General features: G+C 45.7%; 1 protein-coding gene across 1 annotated transcript in view; it reads left to right on the top strand.

Annotated features, from left to right (window-relative positions):
* Positions 1 to 14,160, top strand: part of LOC125234964 (epidermal growth factor receptor substrate 15-like 1) — a 62,019-nt gene extending 47,859 nt beyond the window's left edge. The window contains 4 exon segments of the mRNA XM_048141386.1: positions 339 to 485; positions 972 to 1,064; positions 2,276 to 2,410; positions 13,029 to 14,160. Coding sequence (XP_047997343.1) covers positions 339 to 485; positions 972 to 1,064; positions 2,276 to 2,410; positions 13,029 to 13,805 — 1,152 coding nt within the window. The 3' untranslated portion in view covers positions 13,806 to 14,160.
* Positions 14,161 to 23,408: the final 9,248 nt, after the last annotated feature.

Raw genomic sequence — 23,408 nt, 5'->3', positions numbered from 1 at the left:
GGATTAGTTGCCAAAGCGGACCCCAGGCTCCCATGAGCCGTGGCAAATGCCAGGACAACGCAAGGAGAATGATGTAGCTCTTACACTGAAATAGATAACATACACTAAAGAAAGGGGAAGAAAATTCACCAGTGATCAAGCCGGGAATCGAACCCGCGCTTGTATTCTGCATCTAAACAACGCTTTGACCAGCCCAGTCTGGACCGGCTACTGGGCGCTGGAGAGGTATTATACTACTACTGAAGATAGTAAAATATTACTTACGTGCACTATAAATAGTATAAAGATATCAACGCGCTCAGTTCTATGTGGTCCCGGCTTATAATGTGTTTTTTCAGGAGGAAGAGCCAGCCAGCAAAGGATTCTCGGACATGAACGGCGGTTTCTCAGACCCGTTCAAGGACGACGCCTTCTCTGCGGCCCCCGCCGCCACCGCCAACAACCACGACCCTTTCGCGCCCAAATCCGGTGCTACCTCCGCACAGGTCAGTTGCAAAATAAAACATAATATAACCAAGTGCCCAGAGTTGGAATGGAACCCGCGTCCTCTGCTTTTGAGGCAGGTGCCTGAGCCATTTGACCGTTGCGGGTTACCGATAGTGACCCTAAGCCGCGGTCCTGGGTTCGAATCCCGGTAAGGGCATTTATTTGTGTGATGAGCACAGATATTTGTTCTTGAGTCATGGATGTTTTCTATGTATATAAGTATGTATTTATCTATTTAAGTATGTATATCGTCGCTTAGCACCCATAGTACAAGCTTTGCTTAGTTCGGGGCTAAGTTGATCTGTGTGAGGTGTCCCTAATATTTTTTATATTTGATTATTGTCAACGGAGATCGATAGAAAATATATTAATTCTAGTCTTTAGTTCAACCCAGTCTGCGGCTTTCGTGAATTAACACACTCGTTTTTAATATTCCCTTTGTTGCACATATAATTAGTGACTGAATGTGTGTTTGTTGCGTGCAGGACGGCTTCGGGCGGGACCCGTTCGCGTCGTCTGGCGGCGACCCGTTCGCCGGCGACGCGTTCTCCAACACCGACAATAAGCAACCCGTTGATGTGAGTCTCCTTATTGAGTCTAGCTTTTAAATGTCTGTGTCGTATTTTAATACAATTTTAGTATGATTTAAAAGTTAATTAAGCTACAGTCAAGTGCAAAAATACGTATCGATTTTATCCGCTCAAAAATATGTACCGAGACCTTATTCCGCCGACATAAAGTGCTATGGGACATATTTTTGATAAGTTGTACGCACCCATATTTTTACACTTGACTGTATAATCAAAGACATATATAACTCCGTATAGACGAAGTCTAAGAAAAAAAACGTACCTCAGTTGGTACTGAGATGTCATCATCATCATCATCATCATAAACTTAAGAGTTAATCTCTTGTCGGTGGAGTATTTTCCAGCTTTTTCTATCCTGTGCCAGCTCTTTGACACTTTGATACGACACGGCCCCTACTTTTTCTTTTATTTGGTCCATGTAGCTGCGTTTGGGCTTTCCTCGACCTCTCTCACGTCCAATCCGTCCCTCCAGAATAGTAATAAAAAACCGGCCAAGAGCGTGTCGGGCCACGCTCAGTGTAGGGTTCCGTAGTTTTCCGTATTTTTCTCAAAAACTACTGAACCTATCAAGTTCAAAACAATTTTCCTAGAAAGTATTTATAAAGTTCTACTTTTGTGATTTTTTTCATATTTTTTAAACATATGGTTCAAAAGTTAGAGGGGGGGGGACGCACTTTTTTTCCTTTAGGAGCGATTATTTCCGAAAATATTAATATTATCAAAAAATGATCTTAGTAAACCCTTATTCATTTTTTAATACCTATCCCACAATATATCACACGTTGGGGTTGGAATGAAAAAAAATATCAGCCCCCACTTTACATGTAGGGGGGGGTACCCTAATAAAACATTTTTTTCCATTTTTTATTTTTGCACTTTGTTCGCGTGATTGATATACATATTGGTACCAAATTTCAGCTTTCTAGTGCTAACGGTTACTGAGATTATCCGCGGACGGACGAACGGACAGACAGACATGGCGAAACTATAAGGGTTCCTAGTTGACTACGGAACCCTAAAAAGTGGTCGTGTCGCATCAAATGTCCGATCACTTTTCCGCGTCTATTTTCAATCGTTTTCACTTAACTATGGCAAATAGCCTTGGCTATGGCTTGTATAGACAAACAGCCCGCATTTACTGATGTACGGAGTCACAACTGTTCCCTAAGTTATTCCTGTACGGTATAATATATCGGCAGACGGCGTGGGAGGCGGACCCGTTCGCGGTGCTGCACGCGCCCACGCGCGCGTCGCCGACGCCCTCGCTGCCGCCCAAGCGACACAAGACGCCGCCGCCGCGCCCCGCGCCGCCGCGCCCCACCCCGCCCGGCAAGGTACACACGCACACACACACACACACACTACAAGCGACACAAGACGCCGCCGCCGCGCCCGCGCCGCCGCGCCCCACCCCGCCCGGCAAGGTACACACGCACACACACACACACACACTACAAGCGACACAAGACGCCGCCGCCGCGCCCCGCGCCGCCGCGCCCCACCCCGCCCGGCAAGGTACACACGCACACACACACACACACACTACAAGCGACACAAGACGCCGCCGCCGCGCCCCGCGCCGCCGCGCCCCACCCCGCCCGGCAAGGTACACACGCACACACACACACACACACTACAAGCGACACAAGACGCCGCCGCCGCGCCCGCGCCGCCGCGCCCCACCCCGCCCGGCAAGGTACACACGCACACACACACACACACACTACAAGCGACACAAGACGCCGCCGCCGCCCCGCGCCGCCGCGCCCCACCCCGCCCGGCAAGGTACACACGCACACACACACACACACACTACAAGCGACACAAGACGCCGCCGCCGCGCCCGCGCCGCCGCGCCCCACCCCGCCCGGCAAGGTACACACGCACACACACACACACACACACACACACACTACAAGCGACACAAGACGCCGCCGCCGCGCCCCGCGCCGCCGCGCCCCACCCCGCCCGGCAAGGTACACACGCACACACACACACACACACTACAAGCGACACAAGACGCCGCCGCCGCGCCCCGCGCCGCCGCGCCCCACCCCGCCCGGCAAGGTACACACGCACACACACACACACACACTACAAGCGACACAAGACGCCGCCGCCGCGCCCCGCGCCGCCGCGCCCCACCCCGCCCGGCAAGGTACACACGCACACACACACACACACACTACAAGCGCCACAAGACGCCGCCGCCGCGCCCGCGCCGCCGCGCCCCACCCCGCCCGGCAAGGTACACACGCACACACACACACACACACTACAAGCGACACAAGACGCCGCCGCCGCGCCCCGCGCCGCCGCGCCCCACCCCGCCCGGCAAGGTACACACGCACACACACACACACACACTACAAGCGACACAAGACGCCGCCGCCGCGCCCGCGCCGCCGCGCCCCACCCCGCCCGGCAAGGTACACACGCACACACACACACACACACTACAAGCGACACAAGACGCCGCCGCCGCGCCCGCGCCGCCGCGCCCCACCCCGCCCGGCAAGGTACACACGCACACACACACACACACACTACAAGCGACACAAGACGCCGCCGCCGCGCCCGCGCCGCCGCGCCCCACCCCGCCCGGCAAGGTACACACGCACACACACACACACACACTACAAGCGACACAAGACGCCGCCGCCGCGCCCGCGCCGCCGCGCCCCACCCCGCCCGGCAAGGTACACACGCACACACACACACACACACACACACACACTACAAGCGACACAAGACGCCGCCGCCGCGCCCCGCGCCGCCGCGCCCCACCCCGCCCGGCAAGGTACACACGCACACACACACACACACACTACAAGCGACACAAGACGCCGCCGCCGCGCCCCGCGCCGCCGCGCCCCACCCCGCCCGGCAAGGTACACACGCACACACACACACACACACTACAAGCGACACAAGACGCCGCCGCCGCGCCCCGCGCCGCCGCGCCCCACCCCGCCCGGCAAGGTACACACGCACACACACACACACACACTACAAGCGACACAAGACGCCGCCGCCGCGCCCCGCGCCGCCGCGCCCCACCCCGCCCGGCAAGGTACACACGCACACACACACACACACACTACAAGCGACACAAGACGCCGCCGCCGCGCCCCGCGCCGCCGCGCCCCACCCCGCCCGGCAAGGTACACACGCACACACACACACACACACTACAAGCGACACAAGACGCCGCCGCCGCGCCCCGCGCCGCCGCGCCCCACCCCGCCCGGCAAGGTACACACGCACACACACACACACACACACACACACACACTACAAGCGACACAAGACGCCGCCGCCGCGCCCCGCGCCGCCGCGCCCCACCCCGCCCGGCAAGGTACACACGCACACACACACACACACACTACAAGCGACACAAGACGCCGCCGCCGCGCCCCGCGCCGCCGCGCCCCACCCCGCCCGGCAAGGTACACACGCACACACACACACACACACACACACACACTACAAGCGACACAAGACGCCGCCGCCGCGCCCGCGCCGCCGCGCCCCACCCCGCCCGGCAAGGTACACACGCACACACACACACACACACACTACAAGCGACACAAGACGCCGCCGCCGCGCCCCGCGCCGCCGCGCCCCACCCCGCCCGGCAAGGTACACACGCACACACACACACACACACACACACACACTACAAGCGACACAAGACGCCGCCGCCGCGCCCGCGCCGCCGCGCCCCACCCCGCCCGGCAAGGTACACACGCACACACACACACACACACACACACACACACTACAAGCGACACAAGACGCCGCCGCCGCGCCCGCGCCGCCGCGCCCCACGCCGCCCGGCAAGGTACACACGCACACACACACACACACACTACAAGCGACACAAGACGCCGCCGCCGCGCCCGCGCCGCCGCGCCCCACCCCGCCCGGCAAGGTACACACGCACACACACACACACACACACACACACACACTACAAGCGACACAAGACGCCGCCGCCGCGCCCGCGCCGCCGCGCCCCACGCCGCCCGGCAAGGTACACACGCACACACACACACACACACTACAAGCGACACAAGACGCCGCCGCCGCGCCCGCGCCGCCGCGCCCCACCCCGCCCGGCAAGGTACACACGCACACACACACACACACACACACACACACTACAAGCGACACAAGACGCCGCCGCCGCGCCCCGCGCCGCCGCGCCCCACGCCGCCCGGCAAGGTACACACGCACACACACACACACACACTACAAGCGACACCAAACGCCGCCGCCGCGCCCGCGCCGCCGCGCCCCACCCCGCCCGGCAAGGTACACACGCACACACACACACACACACACACACACACTACAAGCGACACAAGACGCCGCCGCCGCGCCCCGCGCCGCCGCGCCCCACCCCGCCCGGCAAGGTACACACGCACACACACACACACACACACTACAAGCGACACAAGACGCCGCCGCCGCGCCCGCGCCGCCGCGCCCCACCCCGCCCGGCAAGGTACACACGCACACACACACACACACACACACACTACAAGCGACACAAGACGCCGCCGCCGCGCCCCGCGCCGCCGCGCCCCACCCCGCCCGGCAAGGTACACACGCACACACACACACACACACACACACACTAGAATAGAATAGAATAGAATAGAATCGTTTTATTTGTTTAAAAAAGGGTATACATTGATGTTACATTATATTATAACCAGCCTTAATTTACCATAATACATGGCGTACAAATAATCTTAATTAACCTATTTATCACCTAACATGACATTTGTATCATCAAATTTACATGAAGAGATAATAATGATAAAAAAAACAATAATTTTCCAATAATTAATAAATATACAATATTGCAATATCAGTATAAATTACAATTAGAAATTATTATTATTAACTTTATTTATTTACAATAAGTCTAAGAATATTACTTTAATAACAATAATTTAATACACAATAAAATTTTAAATTATTCTATGTCATTTCTATGATTAATTTATTAATAAATAGTTATAAAATCTCACAGTTTACATGTTGTTTTAAACTCGTCAATAGAATAATAGCAATTTTCTATAAGATGGTCAGTTAAATATTTCTTGAATAATTTTATTGGAAGGGCTTTAAAATTGTCTGTAAAAGTATTAAATAATTCTACTGCCATGTAATGCACGTTTTTCCTACTCAGTGAAAGATTTGTTTTGGGAACGTCTAACCTATGTCTATGTGTACCTCTTTGAGAGGTCATGGTTATAGCTTTGAAACATGAGGGATTCTTTTTGACAAAAATGCAGATTTCAAGTATATACATTGCAGGTAATGTCAAAATTTTATTATGCTTAAATATAGGCCTGCAGTGGTCTAGATGCCAAGCTCCAGATAGAGTCCTTAAACATTTTTTTTGTATTTTAAATATGATGTCAGCATCGACCGAGTTTCCCCAAATGATCAGGCCATATCTCAATAGGGATGACACATACCCGTGATATGCCGAGAGAGCTGCTGCTTCCGAGACCACATTACGAATACGATAGAGCACATAAACAAAGCGATCTAGTTTAGAGCGAAGACAATCAATGTGGCTCTTCCAGTTACAGAAGTGGTCAAGGTTTACTCCAAGAAATAGTGCAGAGTCTACTTCTTCGATTTTTGAGCCGTTGTACTTAATTTCCATGTCAATATGTTTACTTCGGTATGTCTGAAATTGTATCATTTTTGTTTTACTTATGTTAATTTTTAAATTATTATTGTCTAGCCAGTCTATAACATTTACCAAAGCTTGGTTGATTTTATCGGCAAATGGCGTCTCGTCGTCATTTTTAATGAGCAGCGTTGTATCATCCGCAAAGAGAATAGACTTATGGTTTATACTATTTGGGAGATCATTAATATAAAGTAGAAATAGCAGGGGGCCTAGTATACTTCCCTGCGGCACACCAGTCATATTAGGTTTATAGTCTGAATTATAATCCACCTTCTCATACCCATCAATGCTGGTGATTTCAACACACTGGTGGCGGTTACTAAGATAACTGGCAACCCATTTCCACGCTGGACCTCTTATACCACATCTGTACAATTTATGTAGTAATATTTTATGATCCACAAAATCAAAAGCCTTGCTCATATCTAAGAACACGGCAACTATTGGAATTTTTTTATCAAGGCTTTCAATTACTTCTCTTACACTTTCTTTCTTCTCACTCACTTTCTCTACAAGCGACACAAGACGCCGCCGCCGCGCCCCGCGCCGCCGCGCCCCACCCGCCCGGCAAGGTACACACGCACACACACACACACACACACACACTACAAGCGACACAAGACGCCGCCGCCGCGCCCCGCGCCGCCGCGCCCCACCCCGCCCGGCAAGGTACACACGCACACACACACACACACACACACACACACACACACACACACTACAAGCGACACAAGACGCCGCCGCCGCGCCCCGCGCCGCCGCGCCCCACCCCGCCCGGCAAGGTACACACGCACACACACACACACACACACACACACACACTACAAGCGCCACAAGACGCCGCCGCCGCGCCCCGCGCCGCCGCGCCCCACCCCGCCCGGCAAGGTACACACGCACACACACACACACACACACACACACACTACAAGCGCCACAAGACGCCGCCGCCGCGCCCCGCGCCGCCGCGCCCCACCCCGCCCGGCAAGGTACACACGCACACACACACACACACACACACACACTACAAGCGCCACAAGACGCCGCCGCCGCGCCCGCGCCGCCGCGCCCCACCCCGCCCGGCAAGGTACACACGCACACACACACACACACACACACACACACTACAAGCGCCACAAGACGCCGCCGCCGCGCCCGCGCCGCCGCGCCCCACCCCGCCCGGCAAGGTACACACGCACACACACACACACACACACACACACACACACTACAAGCGCCACAAGACGCCGCCGCCGCGCCCCGCGCCGCCGCGCCCCACCCCGCCCGGCAAGGTACACACGCACACACACACACACACACTACAAGCGACACAAGACGCCGCCGCCGCGCCCGCGCCGCCGCGCCCCACCCCGCCCGGCAAGGTACACGCACACACACACACACACACTACAAGCGACACAAGACGCCGCCGCCGCGCCCCGCGCCGCCGCGCCCCACCCCGCCCGGCAAGGTACACACGCACACACACACACACACACTACAAGCGACACAAGACGCCGCCGCCGCGCCCCGCGCCGCCGCGCCACACCCCGCCCGGCAAGGTACACACGCACACACACACACACACACACACACACTACAAGCGACACAAGACGCCGCCGCCGCGCCCCGCGCCGCCGCGCCCCACGCCGCCCGGCAAGGTAGGGGGCACACACATACTATACAGCCGGCCCGCCCGGCGAGGTAGGGGGCACACACACGCACACACACTAACTATACAGCCGGCCCGCTCGGCAAGGAAACACTACGATTCACCGCGGCTGTCATGAATTAAGGATTCGAGTTTGCAATATTCCTACCTCCTCAGGATCTTCCCACACCTATCGACGCCGAATCAGCATTAGCCGACCGGAAATCGCTCGTTAATAATATGAACATGCGTTCAGCGACGATGATGCGTAAGCGTCTTCTTACTAACGAGCAATTTTTGGTCTGCTAAAGCCGCTTCCGCGACGATAGGCATAGGGGAACTCTAAAGGAATATTACAAACGAGTGTGTCAATTCCGCCGTAGCCTACGGCTGTCGTGAATTAAATATCAGAGTTTGCAACATTGTTATAGTATGAATTTTCTGAGATGAACTTTTCGCTTTTGCCCTAATCTGTTAAACAAAGGCCTTTGTTTCTATTATTCGCGGCGGCTAGCTCCCCTTTAAACGGCACGTGATATAGTCTCAGTGTAGTTAAAAAGCAACTATCATGACAGTAATAAGGTTCAAATCCATAAAAAGCCCTTTCGGAGATATCACGTTCTGTTATCTTCAAAAAAAGTTACATGCATACTGCAAACTGTTTAATAAATTTGAACCTTATTGCTATCATGATAGTTGCTTTTTAACTACACTGAGACTTTAGCACGTGCTGTGGAAACGGGAGCTAACCGCCGCGAACAATAGAAACAAAGCCCTTTGTTTAACAGATTAGGGCAAAAGCGAAAAGTTCATCTCAGAAAATTCATACTATACCTCCCTAGTTACACACAATAAGACCTTTTAAAAGCAAATGTTTTCGAATAATTTTCGAACACGAGACACGTCATGCATTTATAACGTAAGACACATTTTGCTGATTGTGATACATACCGATTGGAAAATAATTAAAATTAATTAATGGTTTTGCGTTTTACCGACATTTAATTAAAAAAAAATTTGAATTAATTGTTATTTTTGATAAATCACTGCTTTAATTTACTTTCTTAGAAAATGTGTTGTGTGATTTTCGAAATCGGATCAATATATTTTAATGAAAAAACCCTTTTCTTTCAACCAAGTTTGAATGATCCTATTTCGGAAATATTCTTTTGACGCTAATTGTTTTTTACAGAGTTTTATTTTGTTATGTTTACCCCCTCCCCTCCCCTCCTTAGAGAACTAGCGGTAGCGGCATGCAGACGGCGATCGACGGCTAAATTATTTTTTTAAAATATTTTTTATTGTTTTTGCGGCAGAGAAAGTAAAATGTACGTAACTTTACTAGCACGGGCACTGACATTACAATCAGTTTAATTAATAGTTACTTAATCATGCAATTATTACATTCGGTTCACTTGCAAAGTTTGTGTGGGTAGTTTAAAAAAAGTTAGATAATAATACCGCACAGCACAGATACTGTAAATATCATAATTTTTTATGCTTATAGCACCACAGGCTTCCGAATCGTACTGAGAAGAGAAAATATGTTTAAATGTTTTAACCCTGTGTCGAGAGATGGCAGTCTCTGCACTATGAGTGCTTTCTCTTTACGTTACACGACTTTAATATATGAGGCATGTGTTTTGGTGAGGGGTAATAGTGCAAATGCCGAATCTTTTCCCGGTGTTGCAGCAAAACTTCGATTGCTGTCTTATTACTTGATTTGCTTGGCTATTATACATTTTACTTTCTCTGTTCGGATGCGTTGTGTAGGTAATTTTGCATATGGAGTAGTGGTTTCAAGTGTAAGCTAAAAATACAGTTGAAGTTTTAGTTTTCAACTTCATTGCCGACAAGCTTTTTAAAAATTTAGAGTCTGTTCGGAAAGAAAAGAGTCAAAATGAATTGGACCACACACATTTCACTCTACTCTTTCCGAACAGACTCTATTTCAGATAATAAATTTAGTGCTTAAATATTATTACGATCCTCATAATAACAAAGCGTCTGTTTCAAAATCTATTTTCTGACTTGAAACTTCTGCCTCGATGTTGTCTCTTTTGTTCGTTTAGCTTCGCTTGTTTGCGTGTTGCATGAATGTGTATTTTCATTACTATTTTGAGTAAGTATATTGTGATTCTCTGCTTATGTTCATCTGTATATTTATATATCTTCTGTATGTAATTGTATTTCATTTCATGACCATTTAAACCAGCATTAGTAGCACTCGAAAATCAGGTCAAAATTCGTTTTACGAGTTAGACATGGATATTTTCGCTAACGTGTATGTAAATTTATTTATTTGTTTCCTTGCGCGGCTATAGTTCCGAGCTCATATAACCCGGCAACCTTCAAATCAAGAGTAAACAGGCATCTTCTGGGCGAGCTCACTTCATCGTAGGCCACTTCTTTGCCTTTGGCTAGTCTGTGGCTCATTTATAAAAAAAAAATAAAGAAAAAAATACTGTAGGTACAGTGCGAAAATATTTTCCTTCGTATTTTTACGGAAACGTACGAACGTGTCATGCTTTTTCAGTCAGTCTCAGTACAAGACGTACTGACACTGTCTGAACTTGCATGACAAATACGAGCGTTTCTGGAAAAAACCGGCCAAGAGCGTGTCGGGCCACGCTCAGTGTAGGGTTCCGTAGTTTTCCGTATTTTTCTCAAAAACTACTGAACCTATCAAGTTCAAAACAATTTTCCTAGAAAGTATTTATAAACTTCTACTTTTGTGATTTTTTTCATATTTTTTAAACATATGGTTCAAAAGTTAGAGGGGGGGGGACGCACTTTTTTTTCCTTTCGGAGCGATTATTTCCGAAAATATTATTTTTATCAAAAAACAATCTTAGCAAACCCTTATTCATTTTTCAATACCTATCCAACAATATATCACACGTTGGGGTTGGAATGAAAAAAATATCAGCCCCCAGTTTACATGTAGGGGGGGTACCCTAATAAAACATTTTTTTCCATTTTTTATTTTTGCACTTTGTTGGCGTGATTGATATACATATTGGTACCAAATTTCAGCTTTCTAGTGCTAACGGTTACTGAGATTATCCGCGGACGGACGGACGGACGGACAGACAGACAGACATGGCGAAACTATAAGGGTTCCTAGTTGACTACGGAACCCTAAAAATACATACGAAAAGCTTTTTGCACTTAATCTGTATAACTATCTCATTCGCATGTGAATATAAAGTAAGTTTCGCAAACGCTAGCGAATAATTCAGTGTCCCGTGTCTTCTAAAATTTGTATCGTATTTAAATTCGGTTCATTATTATATGTTTATTTGCTGTTTTATAGCCACTGCAATAATCTAGTTGCACTTTACGTTTGCATGTAAATATTAATAAAATGTAATTTAATATATATCTAATTTAATCCTCATCCCATTTTATTTATTTTAATATTTTCTCTAATTTTCATTTGTGCGTTAACCTCTTGTATGTAAATATTTGGCGGTACCAACAAATACATCGTTATCGACATCGACCCACTCACTTCGATGCAACATTGGTGTAACTGAGATGTGTCTTTTCCAGAAAGCTTATTTTTGTTTTTTATATCGAATCAAATTTTAGAAATGTGTGGCTTAGTTTCAAACTTGGTAAATCTATTCTGCTTTAATGTTGAATATATAAAAAATATGATATAACCTGAAAGATAATCAATCTTATAGCAGGATGGATTTACCCAAGTTTGAAGTTAAGCGACACAAATTATGTACTTTGCTTATCCCTATTCAGGGATTCAGCCTATCTGTTCTATTCGCAGATAAGCAAAGTAATTTGTAGAATTCGATTGTTATGGATTTCCGCATAGTAAGAGACATAAGATAAGCTCTTTTGTAAAAACACTCAGCTACTCCGACGATAAGGCTGATGAATCGATGTCTGTTTGTTTGTACTGTACACGTCTACTCCTGGTAACTAACCTACTAAACTTCTAATAACTTAATTGGTTACCTCGATACCCTCCAGTGTAATTTATAATACAAATAGAATAGAAATTGTTAATTGAATAAAAAAATTATTAATTGTTCAAACCAAATAATTTCCATCGCAACCAACATCGTATACACTCTTATTGGGAGGATAAAAATAAACAAATCTCTTATTGATCTTAAAAATCTCGGTGAAAAGTTAATGTTGTTATTTTTTCATAACAGTCACGACCTCTACAGGTTTTACTCCTATTATGATCGGAAAGAGCTCTTGATCCTGGAAAAATAATATTAAAATATCAGTACTTAGTAAAGAATGTGTTGTGTCGAACTTTAAATAAAACTACCCAGAATATTTCCATTCACTCATTTGTATTTCAGCTAGGTTTCATTCCCTAATCATTTTTTCTCGGTCGTGGGTTTCCATTCATTCCCGACGGGTATCGAGGTTCGCCAGGAGTACGTGATCATGAACACTGTGCACTAACATGCTAACTCGCTCGTGCTTGTCCCCACTTGCAGCGCTAAGCGGACGCAGCCCGGAGCGGACACGTGCGTACACCCCCCCACCCTCCTCTCCCCTCCCTTCCCCCCACCTGAACACTCTCTCACCCGCTTGTTTCGTCCAGACTGGCATGGACTTCGCCGAGGACCCCTTCAAAGACTACCGCTACGAAGACCCCTTCAATATCGAAGATCCTTTCAAAGACGCCACAGACAATAAGGACCCCTTCGCGCGCAGCAGCTCCGCAGCCATCTTCCAACCTGATGACTTCTTCGGTGGCAACCTCAACGGATTCCCTAAACCTGAGCGGAGCGGTAGAGTCTCCGCTCCACCTGTCACTAGTGATCCCTTCTCAAGGTCAGTCACTAAATCCACACCCACAGCTCCCAGTGACGACAATTGGGGCTGGAAAGACGACTGGGCAACAGACGACGCTTGGGCCAAACCAGCCACCTCCAACGACGCGTGGAACGACAGCAAAAAATCGGACTGGCCAGATTCCACACGGAAAACTGACAACTGGGCCAGCAAGACCGACAACTGGGCCAATAAAACCGATAACTGGGCTAAAAACGATTGGGCGGCCGATTTTAGCGATCAAAATAAGAATCTAAATGAAACCTGGCCGAACACATTGCCTAAGAAAGAAAAGTCTCCTAAACCTGTTAAATATGCTAAAAGCCTAGTCCATACTATAGGTGGGATCGGTCGTAAGCAGAAGAAGCGAGGTAAGGAAGAACAACAACAACAACAACAACGGGGTGTGACGCCGAGCGAGGAGCAGCAATGGGCGTGGGCGGCAGCGGAGTCGGCTAGATTAGCGGAGGAGGCAGAACGCCGTCGTAGGCAAGAAGACGCGGAGTTACAGCGCGTGCTGGCGATATCGCGGCAGGACAAGTGAGGGTCGCTGGAAGCTTGTTGCATATGAGGAATATGACTCCCCGCGAGAAGGCGCGCGACAAATGAAACTGAGAATATCATGCACATGATTAACTTTACGCCAGCTTCCCAAAGTCTCCCTGAATGTGGAGAATATGCCGGAATGAAATTTCTATAAAGCAGCTACTTAGTTCGTGCTGTTACGTGAAAACGGTTTTAAAAGACCTTAATTTCCTGTTTTTTTTAATGAATTCGTAAGGATCAGCGTTTACAGATTTTAGATGTATGTATCTAAAATCTGTAAACGCTGTTTCTAGTTAAAACCATACAGGGAATGGTCACGAATTTAGTGGCTATACATATAATTTGATCACTAAAATAGATTGTATTAATAAGCAATTTATCGCATGTATGATATTCTCAGGAAATATTAATGGTCGCAGTACCAGTTCCGTGCATTTGTGAAATTCGTCCTTTCGTCATTCGCTCACTGTAGAACCATCACACGATTTAAAATGCTTATAAAAATTATAAAATAAGCAAATTGCCTTTATCCTTGTCACAGAGAAATAAGAATAGAGTGTTCACTACAATACATGTTTTCTTGGCTTATTGTGTTTTTGGCGACATCTAGCGTCAAAAAGCGAATTTAAAAGTACTGCCATTTGACAATAGATGGCGCGACGATTGTTATATTGAAGAATACACTATTTGAAGCGAAATGTAGACTAAGAAAATGAGTGTTTTGATCAGAAAACTGATTTATGACGTGGGCGCTCTGTCCTTATTGATTTCTCTATAATATCGCTTAAAAAATGTTGATAATATTGAAGAAATATTGTAGCAAAAATTACGAATATGCTCTTTTTCCTAGGCTCATATGATACGCTCGAATAGGATTAAGTATCAAGATCAAATGTATATTTTGAGAGTATCAAGCGACCAAATCTTCACTTGTCCTCTAAGGGACCGTTCGACCTGTCTTTCTCGCACTTGTAAATAAACCTAAGTGTCACAGAGACAACATGTAGCCTTTGCTCTAAAATAACGGTAAATTGAGAAATTCCGCGCGCTAGTCATGTATTAGATATTAGGGGTCCCAAGCGAAGCTGTTTGGACAACTTGGCCAAAGCGAAATTGACTGAAACTGCCGAAGTGACAATCGTTGACGCAACGCTATCGAAACGCAGGCTGTCTCTGTCGCCCCACTACAGAAGAGCGATAGAGAGAGCTAGCTACGATTACGAAGCGTAAGGTCTGTGGGCTATTTTACAACAGTGACACTTGATACTGACAATTGTGTGCCTATTTCTGGATTGATAAGTAACATTGTTACTCAGCGTCAATATTTCCTTGTTGAACAGTCAATGAACAGCGAAGTGTCACTGTCGGGCGCCAATTGTCACTGTAGTGAAATGAAATAGGCCACTGAGTGGATGCTCAGAGCGGAGCGTTCGCCGGGCGGGCGAGCGTGCGTCCACCCTATGCAGCGTCGACTCAGGACACTTGTATGAACTTCAATTGTTTGACAAGCATGCCGCACGCCCCGCTAAACGCCCAATATAAGCGTGCACTCAAGCCTTAGACTAAGCCACTGGTCCCACCGCGAGCTAGTAAGCTATGAGCTATCGGCAGGGAGCGTACTTTTCATGCCGATGACATCAATCTGACGTCACGCTCCATATAGGGTGATCCCAAATAGTTTTATTGTAAATTATTAATCATTAGTCGTCAATCATTTTAATCGTGGAGAAATTACTTCAAATACAGTAGTCCATTTACATGTGGCATAAATAATACCTACTTGAAATGTGAAACTTGAATAAAATTATATGATTTGTTTTTATACATAAATTTAATTAAATAATATTGTTAACAATACATTACAATAAATACGCAGAAAAGAGAATTCCTCTCTAACGTAAAGCACACCATCCTTCTTGCATTCATTACCATGCAAAGAAATTCATAACTTAAAATGATTGATGACTAATGATTAATAATTTACAATAAAACAATTTGTGATCATCCTATATGGAACGTGACGTCAAATTGATGTCATCGGCACGAAAAGTACGCTCCCTGGCTATCGGCTACAAAAACGAACAAAAGATAAGCACCCCCGTGTACTGATGTGCCGACGGAAAGTTTCCAAAATTCTGGAATTTTCACATAGGAAAACTTCGGAAACTTTCCATACTTTGTATGGACAATTGTATGGATGGAACTTTCCATTTCATAAATTTGAATTCCCTTTATTTTTCGTGAAAGTTTCGTGAATTTTTCAAGAAACTTAGTCTTTTTTGGAAAGTTTCTGCAACTTGCACATCACTACTCCCGTGCAAATAAAACAGACACGGCGATGTTTATAGTTACTCGCCCAGGGGTGAGCTATCAAAATCGCCGTGTCTCTTTTATTTACACGGGGGTGCTTATCTTTTGTTCGTTTTTATAGCCGACAGCTCATAGCTTACTAGCTCGCGGTGGGACCAGTGCCTAAGCGGTTGTGACGTCGGTATCATTAAGGTTTCTTTCGCCTCGGCCGTCAATTATTTATTGTAAGATACCTTGCATACTATCCCAGTTATATTTACTGTGCTGTTTTGTTTCTATGAGCGAAACGAGTAGTCTTGATACTTGTAAAACTGTCTATAATTTTGAATGGAATATGAATTTGATTGATTTATTACTCATAGAAATAAAAGCACATAGTCTGTTACAAATATATCTCAAAAGTCTGTATTGAGAAAAGAATCAGTATAAGTAACTAAAGGATGATTTTATGATTTATAAGGATTTACAATCTTCATACTAAGAATCGTACCTCAAATTTTTAGCGCCACCTATTAAATACTATCATAACTACACTGATAATGCCTACAATTTTTTTTCAAATGTGTATTGACGTGATATCATGATGTTAAAATAAAGAAGCATGTCATTTGTTCTTATAAAAAATAAAAACACTCAAATACATTTGGGGAAAATATGATTTTGGCCATTTCCAGGCTGCGAAACAGCGCCATCTAGTTTTAAGCCTATAAGGCCCATACATTTCAGGGGTACGCTTTGCTTGTATGAGCTTTGTCTGTCCCAGTATTATATCCTTTTTTTTTAAGTACAGACAGTTGAGATATTGTTATATGTTTGTAAAGTTAAGGCCTAAACTACTCCACTTGTATCATTATATCTACACGCCGTCTTACCCGCATATATCTGAGCAATTCTAAGCGTCATATATATGTGTACAATCTCATAAACATATAGTATCAAGATGTTTATACATATTTATTCTTTGCGTATGCGTTACGGGCATCACCGGATTTGTTTTTTTTTTTGTATAAAAGAGCAAGCTTAAATAATGTATAAATAAAAAAAAATACTTTTCAGTACAGATGGTGTTTTTTTTACGCACTAGTGCGAGAAGTGGTTCATTATATGCCAGGTCGAAACTTCGGAGGCTTATCTGTACTGAAAAACGTCGTACGATACACGTGCGAAAAGGAAATTCGTAACTCGTGTCGATTTAAAACACTCCCTTCGGTCGTGTTTTAATTTATCGCCACTCGTTTCGAACTTCCTTTTTTACGCACTTGTATCGTAATGTACTATATTGTAAATGTGTCTCGTTGTAAAAATATATTGTTTTATATGCGTTTTCTTGTATGCCGTTTACATAGTACTATATCATGTATTGTTATATTCGCTTGTATGTTTGTTTCCATGTTCCTACAGTCGCCATCAGATATATCAGAGCGGTCAAGGTCACGCGTCTATCACACCTCTGACAATGGCGATCAAGTCTGTCAAGACCGAGTCTGGCCACTCCCGCTCCCCGCTGAAAGTGCCGCCCACCCCCTCTCGGTTACCTCATAGTTACCGCCTCTCAAAAACACGAACAGTCGACCGATATTTCACTCATACAAACATAGTACGCGTTCACCTACACGAGCTAAGTCTGTGTGCTAGGAATGCGCCTCTTTCAATATATTTGATCGCCAGTGTCCGAGGTGTGGTAACAGTGAGGTAACCGATAGCGGGTGAGCGGCACTTTCAGCGGGGAGCAGGGAGTGGCCATACTGTACGATACTACTCTTTATTATACTGTGCCTCTATTGTAAAAGCGTGTTTAGATATTTTTGCGCGCCCCGGCCGCTCAGATATATTTGACGGTGACTGTACAAATGTGACCATGTGGGTAAGTTATCTTGTTTTAAATTTGAGTCATATTTTTCCTTGAAATTTTTGTGTTCAAGTGAAAATATTGCGTAACCAGTGTACACACAAAAGCAATAAAAATAGGTCACTTGAAATTTATCACCTATTTTAATTGTTTTTGAGAGTAATTAATTTTAATCTTGTAACATTATACTCTGTAAGTATTTAGGTAGTTGTATTATATTTTATTTGGTTATGAGAACTTGTAAAATAATTTGGTTAAAAGTACAGATTTGGTTGCATTTGAAGCGTGTAAAGTATCTGTAAAGTGGAGAGGCCTGGTTTATTTATTGTTGTACTCGTTCTATAGGCAGTACTCGCACCGTACTCGGCATCCAAAGACCGCTGGGCTCAGGTCCCGCACCGAATGCTCAATAAATCGTTAAAGATGTTTTTTTTAGTTTTTCTGAGTTTTTCCAAGTATCAGGGCGGAATCGTTCGAATAAAGTGTTAAGCTAGGAACATACTACGCGGACGTCCGCCGTCGTGCGACCGCGGACGCGGATCTAGACAATGAATATACACTTAACCGTGCAAACTATCGGTCGTCGGTCGTGGACGTGGCCTTGAGCGCACGGACGTCCGATCGAAATCTGGATCGCTGGATGTTTTGGTCAGCCGAAGCCACGTCCCGAAGACCGTGCACACTGAGCGACCGCAGACGTCCTTTTTCGATCATCGCTTTTTCGGGTTTTGTGGGACCAGTAGGCCTACCACATGATTGCCGCGAGAGTATGTCGCGGCGAGATAGATGACACGTCTTTGTCTAATTGTATTTATTAATGACATAAGGACGGGTAGTCTATCTCGCGGCGACTTACTCTCGCGGCAATCATGTCCTAACCTTGCAGTGCCTAAGGTTGAAGAAACGTCACTTTTGACACTGACTTGTTAGAAGCTTGTACAGATGTAGTGCTAAAAAAAATTCCTTTAGATTTTTACGGAACCGTACGAACGTGTCATACTATTTCAGTCAGTCTCAGCACAAGACGTAGTGACGCTGTCTGAACTAGCATGACAAATACGAACGTTTCCGGAAAAATACGAAGGAAAACCTTTTCACGCTCCCACGACCGGTCTGGCGCAGTCGGTAGTTACCCTGCCTGCTACGCCGCGGTCCCGGGTTCGAATCCCGGTAAGGGCATTTATTTGTGTGATGAGTACAGATATTTGTTCCTGAGTCATGGATGTTTTCTATGTATATAAGTATTCATATATATTATATATATCGTTGTCTGAGTACCCTTGCTTGTGTTATACAAGACTTCTTGAGCTTACCGTGGGGCTCAGTCAATCTGTGTAAGAATGTCCTATAATATTTTATTTTATATTTTTATTTTTTTACGCTACATCTGTACGAATTGGGCTGCTAGATATTCTTTAAAATGTCGTCACTGCGCAGTTGCTCCAATGCAATCTAGCAGCAACCATACAGATGATTAAAAAAAACTAAAAATGTTGGTCTCTTTAGTCTCAATGGCGCCATCTAGGTACAAAAAATTGTTTTATAAAGGCATGACACTTTATGCGTCGATTTCTCCCTGTTATATTCTCTGTGGTGCGGTTGAGTGAGCGAGAGGGTGTTGCAATAATTGAGGTTGTCCCGCTTCTTCACATATCGGCTGAGTTCACCGGGGCGCCGCTAAACCCTACGGCTGCAAACACTGTTAGATTTTAAAATGTATACATATTCTTATGAAAGGGTAGTAAACTTTACACAAATCGTTTACGGTAGTGCGAGCGTTTAGCACCTTAGCTAGGCCGCCTAACATAATCTTGAATTTTAAAGGAAGTTGACTTTTTCTATACATTAAAGTTACGATACTTACAATTTTCGTTATCAATGTATTTCATCTTGGCTAGTTTGTTTATTGCCTTATTACTAATACAAGTCGGATTTGTAAGTACTAGGGTGGCGGCGCCCAGGGTGCGTAGCCAAAATACCAATCGTTTACGCTCCCGCGCAAACTGTCACATCAGTTTTTGAACCACCCTTTTTAGCGTAAACAATTGTTATTTAGGCTACGTGCCCAGTAGTTTAATCGTTACGCTTAATGTAGCTTTAACGTACGCACGGGCCGCTCCGCCGTAACGCTGTGTCCCCACTTGTCCCCGCCTGTGTCGGACAAATGGGGGCACAGTACATATAACTTCGATACCATTGTAAGGTGTATCCAACCGTTGTTATCTCTTCTTTAGGCGCTGTTGTTCGGTCGCCGGCCGCGTGAACCCCGCCCTTCATATTCTTGATATTCCAAAGTTTATTTATGAAATTTTATAATAGTTGTAGAGCTCTCAAGTTTATTGTATGTTGTGATGTTAGAGCGTATATTTTGTGACTCCGTCAATTGCTTAGGCTGGTTTTAGTCACGCGGGTCGTCCGCGCGGAGCGATTTGCGCGACCAATTTGTATGAAGTTGATGTTGTCGTCCGCGCGAACCGGTCCGCTACTGTAAAACGCTCTTTGAAGTTAATACATATTAGTCCGGTGCGGATCGCTCCGCGCGGTCGGTCCGCGTGACACTAAATCTAGCCTTAAGCGGAATTTACACCTGCAAGTTATTGAAACAAAGGTTGAGAAAGAGATGCAGATATTTACCACTCACATAGTTGCATCTCAAAACTTGCAGGTGTAAATCCAGCTTTACGTTCACGCGCCGCGGCTTCTGTTGACTAGTGTACATGTACTTTCATTTATAGCGGATTCTTGACGTGTATATGTGTATTTAAAGCTAAAAGATATAGTAAATTTGATAAATACAGGTGTAAGCTTGAGTCGGTCGGGCGTAGGCCACGGTTCAGTATTAATCTAGCACGTTACTCGCGCGACGGCCGAGCGGAGATAGTTGTTGGATAGATGGGTTAGCGTAGACGGAATAAAGTAAGCATATATCGACCCCAGTATCGACGTTTGTGTGAAAACACAGGGTTGCCGCTTTTACGAATTGTACACAATGTAACATTACATTTAACATAATCGCGGATAATTGTTTTTAAATTTACCCTCTAAATTTCAAGGACGTTGTCCCAGTCGAGTTTTTGAACTACATACCCGCACTTGTTCTTGATTGTGAACTTAAACGTCATTAGGTATACGACTCTGCGGATTCCGTGTGGAAGAGATTCTAGAGGTAAATATCAAAAACTTAATAATAGACGCGATTAGGTAACATGTTACAAATAACATAGGGTTGCCACAAAAGTTGCAAGTCATGTTTTCACGTGAACTGAACCTGTAAAGTACACAGTTGATCCCTCGTTGTTGTAATGTTATCGTCTTAGGTTAAACGCAAAACGCACCGCGGAACTGAGATGGCCTTGAACTAAGAAAACCTATAACTTATTCTATCTACAAGTATTAACCTACCTAGTATGTAATTGTGACAGTCAACATTTACAATAGTATCGGTATTCAAATTTAAACCATGTATATTGATTAGCAAATCAAAGAGTTAGAGTAACCTAGGCCGGCTGCGATTTTGATAACCGAGATTGTGTAAGGGTTATTTTAAATGTCAAACTATCAAATTATGACGTTTACATAACACATTCAAAAACTAGCCTATCAAAACTGATGTCAACGTAGCTCGATTTAACTCTAGTTAGAAAATTTTAAAACCTGTTACTTCTAAAATCATATCATATCAAGGTTGTCATGTCAATATCATAGAATTGTGTAGATGACAGATTGACAACCCTATCAGTTCTCTCCGCCCATTTTCCAACGGGGCGTGTATGAAGTGACACATCTATGCCAGCCATCTCAGTTCCAGGGGCGCCGAACCTTCATTTCGCTATGTCGATGTTTATAACATTATGTCGTTTCTTATTCGCAGCTTTTTATATATGCAACGAAATATATATAGTAAGTTTGTTCGAGCTTCTGTGAAGCTATGTTCCTTGCAATACTTTATGACCCACAGCCGAGTATTGTCCATTTTTGAGTCTTATTGCAAATGTAATATTCAAAGATGGTCATTTAAAAGTTTTGTTCGTTAATTCTGTAGACTTCAGAACTCGGGGTTTAATATTCTTCGATGAAAGTAACTATTAAATCGATCGACTTAGACAATATAGTAACATTTTCTTCTCTCATTATTTTTTATGAAAGAATCCTAAAGGGACCCAAAGGATGTACAGCTCTTAGAAGGTGATGATTGTTTTAAGCCTTAATCAACTTATAAGGCTCTTATTTGAAAATTAGGGAATGCTTCTGCCGCCACGCCGTAGTGTGATAATTTTTCAGTTGTACCTACATACCCCTATGATAATTTATTTCAAAATTATCATCATCATATTAGCCGAAAGACGTCCACTGCTGGACATGAACCTCCCCCAAAGATTGCCACAATGACCTGTCCTGCGCCACCCGCATACAGCGGACTCCTGCGACCGTCACCAGGTCATCAGTCCACCTTGTGGGGGCCTACCCGCGCTGCGCCTTCCGATACGCGGTCGCCACTTGAGAACCTTTCCGCCCCAACGGCCATCGATTCTACGTGCAATGTGCCCCGCCCGCTGCCAGTCACTCAAAATGTTGCCGCTAAATTGCCCCAATGTGAAATCTGACACTCACTTTAGCCAAATTACTTCTAATGCAAATAAAATTAAGTACATAGAGTTACGAATGGAAAGAAGTTGATTATGTTAGTTTCAATTGTTAATATCATAATACGAATTATGCACTATACGATAGCGGATAACTTCGAGGATCAAAGTTTTATAGTATTGGCACAGATTATTAATAAGTTACTAACGTAACAGATCCTTCACTTGCCCGCAAAACGACAAATACCTATTACGCTTTATTTAACTAATACTAATAAGTTACTACGTAAAACTCAGAAGAATAGTAGGTGCGTGGCACTACGACTATACAGGCGGACGCTTGGCGCCCCACGGCCTCTTGTTCATTGTTCATCTGAATGAACGGCTAGCGTGTAGGTACTTAACGCGCAACCGCGAGCTAGTGACATAGGCCAGGCCCCGTAGCCGAATGGCATTTCTCCGACGCCAAACGAAAGCGATACGCCGCTGGCTCTGTCGCGCCAATACGCAAGCGCGATAGAGATAGATATCTACTAGCGCTTCGTTTCGTGAGCGTTTCGTGAGCGAATGTGCCATTCGGCTAGCCACCCTGGTATTGGCAGTTCCATTGCAGATATGCCAGAGCACAAAGCCTATTGTAGATTACATAATATCTCGCTTTAACGTTGTTATCAACCGACATCCGCCCTTTTGTCAACTGTTTATTGTTGCTAAACAACATCTATCATTGCTCCATGATATGACTATTTTATCTTTTTATATTCTGGGTATTTTATTAAGTGATCTTCGCTAGAGTACAAAGCTACTCGTAGAATGACAACAAATGGTATACGACCTTGGATTTGATTAGGCCTGACAC

The sequence above is a fragment of the Leguminivora glycinivorella genome, chromosome 16, assembly GCF_023078275.1.
Source record: "Leguminivora glycinivorella isolate SPB_JAAS2020 chromosome 16, LegGlyc_1.1, whole genome shotgun sequence".
Taxonomy (NCBI): Eukaryota; Metazoa; Arthropoda; class Insecta; order Lepidoptera; family Tortricidae; genus Leguminivora; species Leguminivora glycinivorella.
The sequence above is the reverse complement of the archived record's forward strand: the minus strand, read 5'-3'. Positions and strand labels throughout refer to the sequence as shown.